This window comes from Eschscholzia californica, unplaced genomic scaffold, assembly GCF_041429995.1.
Source record: "Eschscholzia californica isolate CP2 unplaced genomic scaffold, dmEscCali1.0.p SCAF_1, whole genome shotgun sequence".
NCBI lineage: Eukaryota > Viridiplantae > Streptophyta > Magnoliopsida > Ranunculales > Papaveraceae > Eschscholzia > Eschscholzia californica.
Window position 1 is genome coordinate 16,855,418 of NW_028238198.1, and position 12,988 is coordinate 16,868,405.

The window sequence follows — 12,988 nt, forward strand, 5'->3', positions numbered from 1 at the left end:
TTCACTTCACGAGAAACATGTAGAGCCGTTAAGCATGTACAGAATATACCCATTGCCTTAGTTTCTCACAGCGAGCTTTTATTACTATAGTTCAAAAAATGTCAAAGTTTACAGGCAACCAACATCCCATAAAACTGGAAGATTTTATGAGCAAATAATAGCATTACATTCTCTGTATACATATAGATCAAATGCGAAAAAAGATAGATATCACCACGAGAAGGGGCTTGCCCCTAACAAGAAAATCTCGTTTTCCAAATCGCGAACCCACTGACAAACACGATTGCAAATTTTTATTGCTGTAGCCTGAAAAAAAAGAAGTATATCAAATATTTGTAGAGGGTCTGCGAAAAAAAAATCCTAATGACAGAAGTCAAATTTGATTAAACAGGTCCAACAGAGACGGAGTAAGACATGTAGCTCAGAGGATTCGAGCATGCTATAAACAACAGTGTCCAAGGTTCGAATCCCCCTCCTTGTACGGGTATAGATTCCCTTTACTCCGGAGATAAGGAAATAATGATCAAATAAATAGACAAAAACATCCTAATGGCAGAATCAAATTTGATTAGTTTGCTCCCAGTGTTGTATATATCAGGAACAGGTCCAGTGGAGACGGGTAAGGGCAAGTAACTCTTGAGGATCAGAGAACGTGGCTATGAACCATATCCAGGGTCCCAATCTCTCCTTGCCCTCAAATACACGGGGAAGACTTCTTCTTTACCTCTGAAGGTAGGGAAATAATGGTAAAAAACAGATGGACAAAAACAGTTCAACTGGGAATAGCAAGGGTATCTGATATGTCTGCAGTATGTCCACATGATTGGGTGAAGGACAAATAAGCATTTCTTGAGACACAGGTGCCAAAATATGAAATTTCTTAGCAGCTAATGGAGCTCAGACAATCTATATATAAATATATGTATATATAGATGTAAGTCATAAAATAAGATAGATTTCTCGTGAATCTAACCAAAAGTAGGGGTATCTCTTGATTCAATTTGAAATTCGAAATGAGTTTGGAAAAATTACTCAAAACTTTACTCTGCAAATAATAATTCAAGAATACTCAGACGACCAGAAAGAGGCAAACCTTGTCCGCAAGTGGGTCAAATGCTGCATAAAGTTCGAAGTCATGAGTAATCCAGCATAGTATTACTGCCAGGAAACAATATGAGATACATCAACATAAAATTTTCAATTTTTAAAGTAAGAGCTTCTAAAGGGAAACCAGAACCTAGAAACAAAGAGGACTCAAACTTATGATCTATAGGATTCAATACTTCGCCACAAACAGTTATATGATCAAGTAATGGAATAGGATCAAGTATTCAAGTGACCAACATATCGCAAGATTCTTCCCGTTGGGTCACACCACAGGGATGTTCCTCGCGTGATATTTTGGTTTCTGAAGAATATGGTTTTGAGGTTGAAATTGTTTTTTTTGTTCAGATTAGAACCGAATAGCATGCGTATGATAATAAAAAAACAAAGGGATTTAATACCATAATCCTCGTTTCTCCTGAACTGTGTTTTATGTGGTTCAGTTCCTCCATTGTGCATGGAAGAATAAACCCTCTGGTAGGCTCTGTATAATCTGCAATTAGAGATGATGTCATCTTCAACGAGAACAGGTCATCAAAAAGAAAATAAGCTAGAAGGAAGAACCGTACCTTTTTTGTTGCCTAGAACTGTTTATTGGAGATGAAAACTCTGAAGATACATACTGATCCAGGTAAATGCTTCGATAAATGAAATGCCAAAGTCCAGCTGGACCACCAATGCCATTGTCTACTTCTCTAAATCTCTCAAAAGAAGTCGTGGTTCTTTCTTGACCCAAATGAGGAGATGAAGATATTGGTAGAGGAGAAGGATCGCCAGGCAAATCCTCAACATGGAGACCACCTTCTAGCATGGATCTCTGAACCTCATTAAGAACATCGGACTTCAAAAGGACCGTCTCAATAAGAATCCTATAAAAGTTTAGCTATATATTAAGATTCTGTTTAGGAGTAGAAAAGTTGCGAAAAATGTAGAAAAGGTAAACATTACAAAGTTCTGTATTATAGTTTGAATTATCTGTGTATGCATGAAAAGCACAATATATGCCTTTAAATTAATAATATCAGTTTTCACGGTCTTCGACAAAAACACAATCGACATTACTTTCGTCTCACATTTTCATCTGGGTTAGAGAAAATAGTTTACCTGCAGTCTTTCAAATGATAAAAGGCATCTGAACTAGTGGTCAGCAACATTAGGTATGTATCTGCCTGCCACAAAAATGTATAACAAAAGCATGTATTGCATTATTAACAAAAGCATACCAAAAGAAAATTTGCAGAACAGCACAAATAAATTCTGAGGTAATTAAGAATCATGTTAATAAATTTTATAAAATAAGATCAGAACAAGCACTGCCCGTCGCGCGGACACTGAGATCAATATGGAAAAGAATATAGGCTGAGTTCAGCAATCAATAAGATAACCAGTTACAAGGATAATTACTTACATCTAGATAATGGACATAAGCATATAGAAACGCCATCGGGTTATATCTTGGCAAGCATATAGGTGAGAATGCTTCGGATGTTCTGCACATGCCAAATAAATCGACCAATAAAGAAAAAGGGAACATAATAATAATAATAATAATAATAATAATAATAATAATAATAATAATAATAATAATAATAATAATAATAATAATAATAATAATAAAAGCATCTTGAAAGCTACATACATAAATTTTGAAGTAACAACTGATGTTAATATAACAAAAAAACTTAGGCCCACTACCCCTGAATAATTTGAGTTCTACAATTGATGAACACATATCATACGAGTGTTATTTGGTGCCCGAGGTATGTGCCTAATACAGGCATTTTGAAAAAGGAAGATCCCCTTGTGGTCCATTTCCACACCCTTCAAGCAACCCTAGGCCAAATAATGGGCAGGTTACAAGTAGTCATTCTCAATAACAACCCATCCCCTTAACCATCGGATGTACTCATAAGCCCATTACCCAATATGGACACAATGGTATAAATGGAGAGACCATCACCATAACGCTAACTTTAAAAGAACGAAAATGTTTTCATACTCAATGGATCAGTCTTAACGGACAGTCTAGATTTATATCATTTTTATTGATCCAACGCTGAATGAGAAATTCGCCAAAAATACATTAGCTCATGTGACAATGTCGAATGACAGTTTACTTTATCTGAGTGATCGTCACCTCATAAAGATCTGATGCGAATGAATCAGACATGCTATGGAGTACCAAGAGGCAACTATGGTTTCCTTTAACTGTTCTAACGTGAGATATTGCCCTCACCCCCACACTCGCACCAAAAGAAAAAATCTAGATAGTCTGGACATTTCTCATTCACGTTTAAACTTCTGTTACTTCTCAAATTAGTGATACACGAGATGATAAAAAAATAAAAACTCAAGTAAAACGCCCCTTGCCTAAAGGATTCCGAGGACAGGACAAAATTGGTGAGTAGCAGCATATCATCGGGATGAAGAGACGCCTTTTGTGCACCAACGAGACTGATAACCTGCAACCACAGTTTTTAAGATATTTTTTCAGAATAGTATCTGAAGCTACAGATAAAGTGGGACATGTTAATTTTAATGGTATTTTATTTAAACTCAAAATTGATTTAATAATTAAGTTATTAGAGAGTTAAGTTAGTGGGTAGTTATTTTCTTTAGTTGATTAAGTTAGTGGGTTAATGGATGAATTAGTGGAATCATGTTACTAGTGGTCTTAGTTAGTGGGTAGAATTTGGGTCTATAAATAGACCAGTCTTTGTAGTTTATTTTCATCAAATCAAATCAAGTCAAGTATTCAATTCAGATAAATATCTTCTTTATTCTTCTTTGTTTGTGCAAGTATTTTTAATTTCCAACATCTGGTATCCGAGCTAGAATTATTTTGTGATTACTAACCGAATTACAAAATGAATGGATCAATCCAACCTCAGCTTCCGCGATTTTGTGGGAAAAATTTTGATCAATGGTGTATCCAAATGAAAGCATTATTTGGCTTCCAGGAAATTTGGGAGGTTGTCGAATTTGGGTATGCAGAGCCAGTTGATCAGGCAGCACATGAAGCTCTCTCTCAGGTCCAAAAAGATAGTTTGAGAGAGAACAGAAAGAAGGATAAGAAGGCATTGTTCTTTCTCTATCAAGCTGTTGATGAGATTGTCTTCGAGAAAATCTCAAGAGCTGAAACAGCTAAAGAAGTGTGGGGCTTGTTGCAAAGATCCTACAAGGGTGATGAGAAGGTAAAAAATGTAAGGTTGCAGACTTTACGAGGTGAATTTGAATCTCTTAATATGATTAACTCTGAAAATATTTCTGATTATTTTTCTAGAGTTCAATCTATTGTTAATCAATTGCGGGTTAATGGTGAACATTTAACTGATCTTCGTGTTATTGAGAAAATTATGAGATCATTAACAGGTCGTTTTGACTATGTTGTTGCTGCAATTGAGGAAGGAAAAGACCTCTCAACTATGTCAGTTGAAGGTTTGATGAGTTCATTATGTTCTCATGAACATAGGATGAACCAGAGAGCTGCTGCAGGGTCTATTGAACAAGCTTTTCAAAGCAAAGTGACTCTGCTTGAAAAAAGTGGTTCTAATGGTGAAGAGAGCCATGGTAAGAAATCCAAAAAAATTGGAAGGTATGAAAAATCTAAAGTTAGATGTTTTCGTTGCAAAAAATTGGGTCATTATAAATCAGATTGTAGAGTTAAACTTTCCAAAAAATATTCTGAGCATGCTAACTTTGTTCAAGATGATGTAGAAGAGGAAGAAACTCTTTTATTAGCCTGCAGAATCGATGAAGATGATTATTCGGGTGAAGGTTCAGATAAAGACTCGGGTGAAGATTTAGAAGAAGAAAGTGAAACATTTTTATTAGCTTGCAGTCTTAATGAAGATGATCACTCAGACAAATGGTACTTGGATACAGGGTGCAGTAACCATATGAGTGGTAAGAAAGAATTATTTCACCAATTAGATGAATCAAAACGTGGAAACGTGAAATTTGGAAACAAATCCAAAGTGTCAATTATGGGTAAAGGTAACATTGTTATTTCTTTGAAAGATGGTTCATATGATTATATATCTAATGTCTATTATGTTCCTAGTTTGCATTGGAATTTATTGAGTTTGGGACAACTTTCTGAGGAAGGAATCAAGATAACAATTGATAAAGGGATCTGCAAACTAGAGAACAAGGATAAAGAGATCGTTGCTATGGTGAAAATGACAAAAAATCGTATGTTTCCATTATCTTTACAGACTCCATTGCATTTTTCTTTTAATGCAATTGTTATGGATGTAAATTGGTTATGGCACTTTCGTTTTGGTCATCTTAACTTTAATAGCTTAAAGTTATTGGCTCAGAAAAATATGGTTACTGGATTACCCGTAATAGATAATTCTAATAGTTTTTGTGAGGGTTGTGTTCTTGGAAAGCAACACAGGGATCCCTTTCCAGTGGGAAAATCTGGCAGAGCTACAAAGCAGTTGGAACTTGTGCATTCTGATATTTGTGGTCCTATTGAGGTGGAATCAAGTGGAGGTAATAGGTATTTTATTACTTTCATTGATGATTTCAGCAGAAAAATTTGGGTTTATTTTTTGAAGCAGAAGTCAGAGGCATTTGAAGTGTTCAAGGAGTTTAAAATTTTTGTTGAGAAACAAAGTGGATATTTTTTTAAGGTACTCAGAACAGATAGGGGTGGTGAATATACCTCTAACCAATTTTCTGATTTTTGTAAGGAACAGGGAATTAAACATCAGCTTACTGTAAGTTACTCACCTCAACAAAATGGAATTTCAGAAAGGAAAAATAGGACAATTGTTGAGATGGCAAGGAGTATGATTAAAGGTAAGAACTTACCCAAATTTTTATAGGCAGAAGCTGTTGCTTGTTCTGTTTATGTTTTGAATAGGTCTCCTACCAAAAGTGTTTTGCATAAAACACCTGAAGAGGCATGGAGTGGTTTTAAACCAAATGTGGAAGGGTTAAGAGTATTTGGGTGTATTGCATATGCCCATGTCCCAGATGAGAGAAGAAAGAAATTTGATGACAAAGGTGAAAAGTGTATTTTTGTTGGTTACAGTAATGTTAGTAAGGGATATAAATTGTTTAATCCCAAAACAAACAAAGTTATTGTAAGCAGGGATGTGGAATTTATTGAAGATGCAGTGTGGGATTGGTCAGTTGAAGAAAAACAACAAATGGGTATCAATATTGATACTGAGACAGTAGCTTCAGATTCTCAATTAATTGAGAATACACCAAATTCTCTTGATACTCATGATACTTCAAATTTAGAGTTGCGTCCCAGTTCATCTCGTACTCGAGTTATGCCATCAAGGTTTGATGACTATGTTGTAACAAATGATAATGATGATTCTGACGAAGATTTTGCAAGTTTTGCATTTTTTGCAGATTGTGATCCTATCACTTTTGAAGAAGCAGTAAAAAATGTGGGGTGGATTTCAGCTATGGATGATGAAATTCATTCCATTGAAAAAAATGATACTTGGGAATTAATTTCTCTTCCTGCAGGAAAGAAATCCATTGGGGTGAAATGGGTTTTCAAAACCAAGTATAAACCAGATGGTCAAGTAGACAGATTGAAAGCGAGATTGGTGGTGAAAGGGTACAAACAAAAACTAGGTATTGATTATTATGAAGTTTTTGCACCTATAGTAAGACTTGACACTATTCGTATGGTTATTGCTTTGGCTGCCCAAAATAAGTGGAAATTGCATCAAATGGATGTAAAATCTGCTTTTTTAAATGGAGTACTTGAGGAGGAAGTCTACATTGATCAACCTCCTGGTTATATTAAAAGAGGTCAGGAAGAAAAAGTTTTAAGGTTGAAAAAGGCTCTTTATGGATTGAAACAGGCACCGAGGGCTTGGTACACTCGTATTGATACATATTTTCTAGAAAGTGGTTTCGAAAAATGTCCTTATGAGCCAACTGTCTATATCAAATTTAATTCTCATGGAAATATCCTTATTGTATGTTTGTATGTAGATGATTTGATATTTACAGGGAGTGATACAACTATGTTTGAAGAATTCAAGGAGACGATGACTAACCAATTTGAGATGACAGATTTGGGACTTATGTCATATTTTCTCGGTCTTGAAGTCTTACAAACAGGGGAAGAAATTTTTGTATCACAGAAACAATATGCTGCAGATATCTTGAAACAGTTCAAAATGGAGAATTGTAATGCAATTAAGACTCCAATTGAATCAAGACAGTGTTTAGACCTTAACGGTAAGGGTGAATTTGTGAATCCAACTTATTATAGAAGTTTAGTTGGTAGTCTTCGTTATTTGACTTCTACTAGACCTGATATTGTGTTTGGAGTGGGATTGATAAGTAGATTCATGGAAAAACCTAGTCAGATACATTTGCAGGCAGCAAAAAGAATTTTGAGGTACATCAAAGGTACCCAAACTCATGGAATTTTGTACTCACCTACTGACAATTTTAATCTGGTTGGTTTTACCGATAGTGATTGGGCAGGTGATATTAATGACAGGAAAAGCACTTCTGGTTTTGTATTTCACCTTGGTTCAGGTGTATTTTCTTGGTCATCAAAGAAACAACAGGTAGTTGCACTCTCAACTGCAGAAGCTGAATATATAGCTGCAGCCTCATGTGCCAGTCAAGCTGTTTGGTTACGACGTCTACTCGATGAATTTAGTCAGAAGCAAGAATCACCTACAACTATATTTTGTGACAATAAATCAACTATTGCCTTAACAAAAAATCCAGTATTTCATGGAAGAAGTAAACACATCGACATAAAATATCATTACATTCGTGAGCTTGTGAAGGACAATGAGATTGATGTGAAGTCTTGCAAATCAGAAGAACAAATGGCTGATATTTTCACTAAGCCATTAAAGGTTGATTCATTTTACAAGTTGAAGATCATGATGGGCGTTATACCGTTTGAGTTTAAGGGAGGGTGTTAATTTTAATGTTATTTTATTTAAACTCAAAATTGATTTAATAATTAAGTTATTAGAGAGTTAAGTTAGTGGGTAGTTATTTTCTTTAGTTGATTAAGTTAGTGGGTTAATGGATGAATTAGTGGAATCATGTTACTAGTGGTCTTAGTTAGTGGGTAGAATTTGGGTCTATAAATAGACCAGTCTTTGTAGTTTATTTTCATCAAATCAAATCAAGTCAAGTATTCAATTCAGATAAATATCTTCTTTATTCTTCTTTGTTTGTGCAAGTATTTTTAATTTCCAACAGGACACAACGAAACCTGTGATTGCAAGGATGAGAATAACAGATACAGAGTAACTACAACCTAAACTAGAAACTCTATTTTAATTGGTGTTTAAAATTACCAGACTTTTATTTGCTTCCTTCTAATACAAGATGATGATCTCGTAAAGGATAATAGAACGTACTAGCACCTCTATTTTCATATAGGTCAGGATAAAAAGTCAATGGAACTGCAAAAAAATTTAAGAGTAAAACTGCTATCCCCCTCCGTGCATGTTAAGTTGTTAACACAGAACAGACAATGTACACAACACTAGAATATCATTAAACTTAACTGCTACAAGTCGTGCAAAGAAACATGCTAAGAAATATAGTATCAGATCATGTGATTATTCAGGTAAGGGTGCGCTTTCAGTATAAAGATAATAACACGAAGTGACATCCCACCAGGGTCTCAAAATGTTTTATCACCATCATCACTGTTTCGTGGGGCTAGACTGTGCTCTCTACCAAAAGAAGAGAGAAACAAAAGAAGAAATAATGAGGTCCACACACCAATCAATAGATATATAGCTAGGGTGGCAACCAAGCCAAGCATAATATTATGTTAATCAAATCACCTGGAATGATTCTTTTTTTTTTCCGGAAAAAGCAAAATTATATTAAAACTCCAGAAAGCAAAGAATGTATGGTTTCAAAGATTTTGAAGAGGCCAAAGAGAAGCAAAAAATATGATGCCCTCCTGTAGTATTACAACCCACTACTCACATAAGGAAGGCATCCCAGTTTGACGAAGAAACATGAAAATCACAGGGTTTAACCTCCGTCTATCTGTGGGATACTAACATATTAAACTTTCTATGCAAAATGGTTGCTTCTAAGTACACTCTTGTTCGTCAAATACTCTCATTTTCCTCTGCTTCCATTGAACAAAACAAACTGCTAAGAAAGTGATTTCCCGTATCGCCTTTTTTCTTGGTGAACCACCCAGGCATGATTAATGACAAGTTAAAATTGTAAATCCTGCATGCGTGCTCTAGAAAGAGTTATTACGCCTGATATTCCTATTCGTTCTATAGAAAGCTAAGTGGCTTCCAGTTCCTCCAATAACAAGTAAAAGCAGAACTATATTCCCTATTCAATATGGTATTTCTGGTTACGGAGAAGAACAAACCTTGTGCTTGCACATCAAAATTGCAAAAAGAACACCTGATTCAGCAACATCTTGTAATACAGCTTCCGCAGCTTGCCTTGTTGGGTAAGCAAGAGGAAGACAAGAATAAGCATGAAGAAATGTAGCAGGATTCCTGAAAAAGAAAGTAGAGATTAGCAGAAGGATTTACTTCATCATCAATTTTTGAATACTCCGATGTATTTCCAACAAACAATTATTACTTTACGGGAAACAATCATAATAGTAATGAGCCATCCAAAACTTTTACCCTTACCGACTGTGTTATGCATAAAAAAACTATAGTCTCTGGCGCTAAGATCAGTACCACATGCTGCAGATTATTATGATTTATTTTCGTCTAGGTTGCAAATTCCGAAATCTAACAACAATCACCTGTGATTCAATCTCTAATACAAGATCTGTCCATCTTCTTTAACTAAACGACAGTAGGAATAAACCCCACTTAGTACACATAATTACTACATAAGGTACTGCCTTTTTTTCGCTAGCTATCAGATATTTCTGATGTTATTTCCATTAGACATCAGTAACTGCACTTTCTCCTTTTATCAAGAAGAAATCTAAATTTTCTGCCTACATACCGAAATGGATTGGAGACACCACATGTTCAACTAATTACAATTTATAAAGCGAAAATGTCGAGTACTTTCAAATATATCAAGAAATACTAAGTGCTTGAAATATGGTTCAAGTATGAAGCATTAGCCACAGGAGTAGTTGAACAAACCAACTGAAAGAATGAATTAATGATGAGAAGACATAATCTGTTCCTCCCAGCAACGGTGTCATATCAAATTTCGGATTCTTCTCAAAGCATTTGTTTATTGATTTTGTTAAGATAAGTAGTATCTGCATCCACAGGTTTTATTGAAAAAATTAAATGAAAAAAAATGGTAAAATAACAGCTTTTCATAAATGGACATCACGAAAATATACAATGAATAACATATCCAGCAAATACATGTACAGAACTATAGACATTATCCAATGAGTCAATGACTACCATATAGAAAAGAGATTAAGGAAGAACCTTACCTGGCCATATATCAGCTCCAATTGAGCCCTCAATGCCTCTGGAGGCTCTTCAGTACAGCTAATGCAAACCAAATAAATTGGTCCCTTAACCAGAAAAACTACCTGGGCATGCAACAGTTTCAGCTTTGAACATCAACTCTTAGTACAGCAAGCAATCTAGGTGCATATTCCATTATACTTCAGTAGATTTTGTTTCGTTTATCGTTTTCGTTAAGTTCAATCTTAATTTAGAAAAGTGACCCTTAAGTCGTGATTATACAAAAATTCAAGCCAACCTGATGTTTTCCAGCCCGTACGAATTTGACACTGTCTCCCCTGAAACGCATCAATGAGAAAACCAAAAAACTGCTCAGCATCACGAATAGAGATGGTTCACTCTATGAAAAACAAAAATGAAAAATTTAAGCTTATACTTATTCTCAACAAAGGAGATAATGGCTTGCAATGTCGCTGAAAATCCCGCGAGCTTATGTTCATCTCCGTACCTTCAAGTGGGATAAACAGGATATCTACAAAAGTTAACACGTCCTGATAGCTGATATGAAAACTCTTGTCACACACACCTTGTTTTTCTTAATTTCTATTCACATGTACAAAAGAAATATATTGAAGATTCTAAATTCCTCTTTTTACCAACTGAGACCTACCTGGAGTATATAGGCTTGCCAGAGTGACTCAACACAAAAAAGTGCTTCTTCCTTTTCCTCCAAGAAATAGAAGCATCATCCTGCACTTGACTAATAAATCACGAAGCCCACGAAGCAATTCTAACCATTGAACAGGAATAAATTTAGCACTCCATGTCTTGCAAGAGGGCACAACGCCCACTAAAAATAAGAAACCAACAAGTCTCAATTCTCAAACTCCCGATCCTATCTCTCGAATGTAAGGCTTTGGCTTGAGAAGTACGTTAAGTGAGTGAAATGGATACGAACTTTGACAGATGTTCCAAACGCATTACCCTCATTTTGAAGGACTCATGGTTGAAACTAACAATGCAGAAATTTTTTAAGTTAATAATAGCCGGAGAGTCATAACACCTTAGGAAGGAAAACATTTTAATAGAAATATACGTCTTCTTCAGTCCAAGGAATTAAATTTCGAAATATCTCGGCCATTTCATTTCCATTTCCATGCCTACTGAAATTTCCACCCAACCTAAAATTTAACTAAGTTTCTCTTAACAATGCCTTGTCAAGGAAATAAATTTTGAATATGACCGAAATATTTCCATTTCCATGCCTACCGAAATTTCATTCCTCAGCTTCCTTCCTGACCAATGAAAGAAGATATCTATAACATGTCTGGGTTCACGATACAAAAACTAAAAACACTCTCAACCAAGTGCCAAGATGACATTTTCCAAAACCAAAGAGCTTCTCGTTTTCCAGTTGGAAAAGGAATGAGTTATGAGAGAGAACTAGTTCAAAAGAATAGTATCTAGTATAAATTAATCCTCAAAACTTTTAGTGTAGTAGCATCTACTCATTAAAATTTATCTACAAAGTCAAGAGAGGTAGATAGATAACTACTGCTACCCAGATAGCATGCATTCAAAGAGATACCATTAATCAGAAGAATTGAATAATAATAATGCACCACCACCTACCTCATCATCGTGCCGTTTTCCAGGAACCCATGAAGCTGAATCTGAAACAACAGTATCAATCGAATTAACCTGAAGAAGAACTTCACAATTATCAACATTTCTATCCTCTTCAACCTCTTCAATTCCAGAAGCACTATTTCCACTACTACTACTACCCATTTCTCCAGCATATCCACTACTAGTAGGGCTCAATTGGGCATCAATTTCATGCTCATGAACTGAATTTTCTACCCAACAATTGCCCAAACTAGAAGAACATATATCTCTATCATCTTCAATCACTTCTTCAGCGACTGAACCACTAACAAGCTCTTCGTGGACTTTGATCTCATCATCTTGATTGGATTCAGCAGATCCATTGGCTATGGTAGCTGTATTAGAAGAAATTACTTCCTCGTCTACAGGTTTTTCCAATTCTAAACATGATAATTGATCTGCAACTTCTATAGGATTAGGTTTTTCATTTGTAGAATCAATGGCTAACTCAGAGGAGGAATCCAAATCTGAGGCCATCAATTTGGGAATGAAAAATGATTGATGAAAATTCTTTCTAATGGGAACTTTTGGTCAGATGGGGGTAAAAAATAGGGTTTTGATGAACATACAACAAACAGGAAAGGACAAATCGTCGTCCTCTTAACGACTGGTCGTGTTGTTCATTCTGCCCACCTGAGATAGTTGACGAGGAGGTAGACTATACATATTACTGTTTCAACAAAGGGTTGTTAATTGATTGTTCTTTTGGGGCTGTTTTTCGGTCGAGAAATGTTATATACACTTACCATTTATACCTGTCATACTCAGATCTTCTTTTGACTTCACTAAAAATTACCTTTAACGAAAAATGGTAAGTG

The 12,988-nt window shown here is 35.4% G+C and overlaps 1 protein-coding gene and 1 long non-coding RNA gene across 2 annotated transcripts; one reads left to right on the forward strand and one right to left on the reverse strand.

The window, feature by feature from the left end:
* Nucleotides 1–57: 57 nt before the first annotated feature.
* On the reverse strand, nucleotides 58–12,877 carry LOC147564639 (vacuolar fusion protein MON1 homolog). The gene is made up of 14 exons (XM_086648561.1): nucleotides 12,135–12,877; nucleotides 11,173–11,252; nucleotides 10,939–11,010; nucleotides 10,801–10,840; nucleotides 10,526–10,627; nucleotides 10,218–10,339; nucleotides 9,470–9,602; nucleotides 3,475–3,566; nucleotides 2,513–2,594; nucleotides 2,209–2,273; nucleotides 1,674–1,973; nucleotides 1,506–1,597; nucleotides 1,094–1,158; nucleotides 58–306 (listed from the first exon to the last, which is right to left on the reverse strand). Exons 1-14 carry the CDS (start codon nucleotides 12,645–12,647, stop codon nucleotides 211–213), a joined length of 1,854 nt encoding a protein of 617 aa, XP_086504687.1. The 5' UTR covers nucleotides 12,648–12,877; the 3' UTR covers nucleotides 58–210.
* On the forward strand, nucleotides 8,925–12,810 carry LOC147564640 (uncharacterized). Its single transcript, XR_015227783.1, has 2 exons — nucleotides 8,925–10,707; nucleotides 10,757–12,810. It is a non-coding gene; the product is annotated as an uncharacterized LOC147564640 (long non-coding RNA).
* Nucleotides 12,878–12,988: the final 111 nt, after the last annotated feature.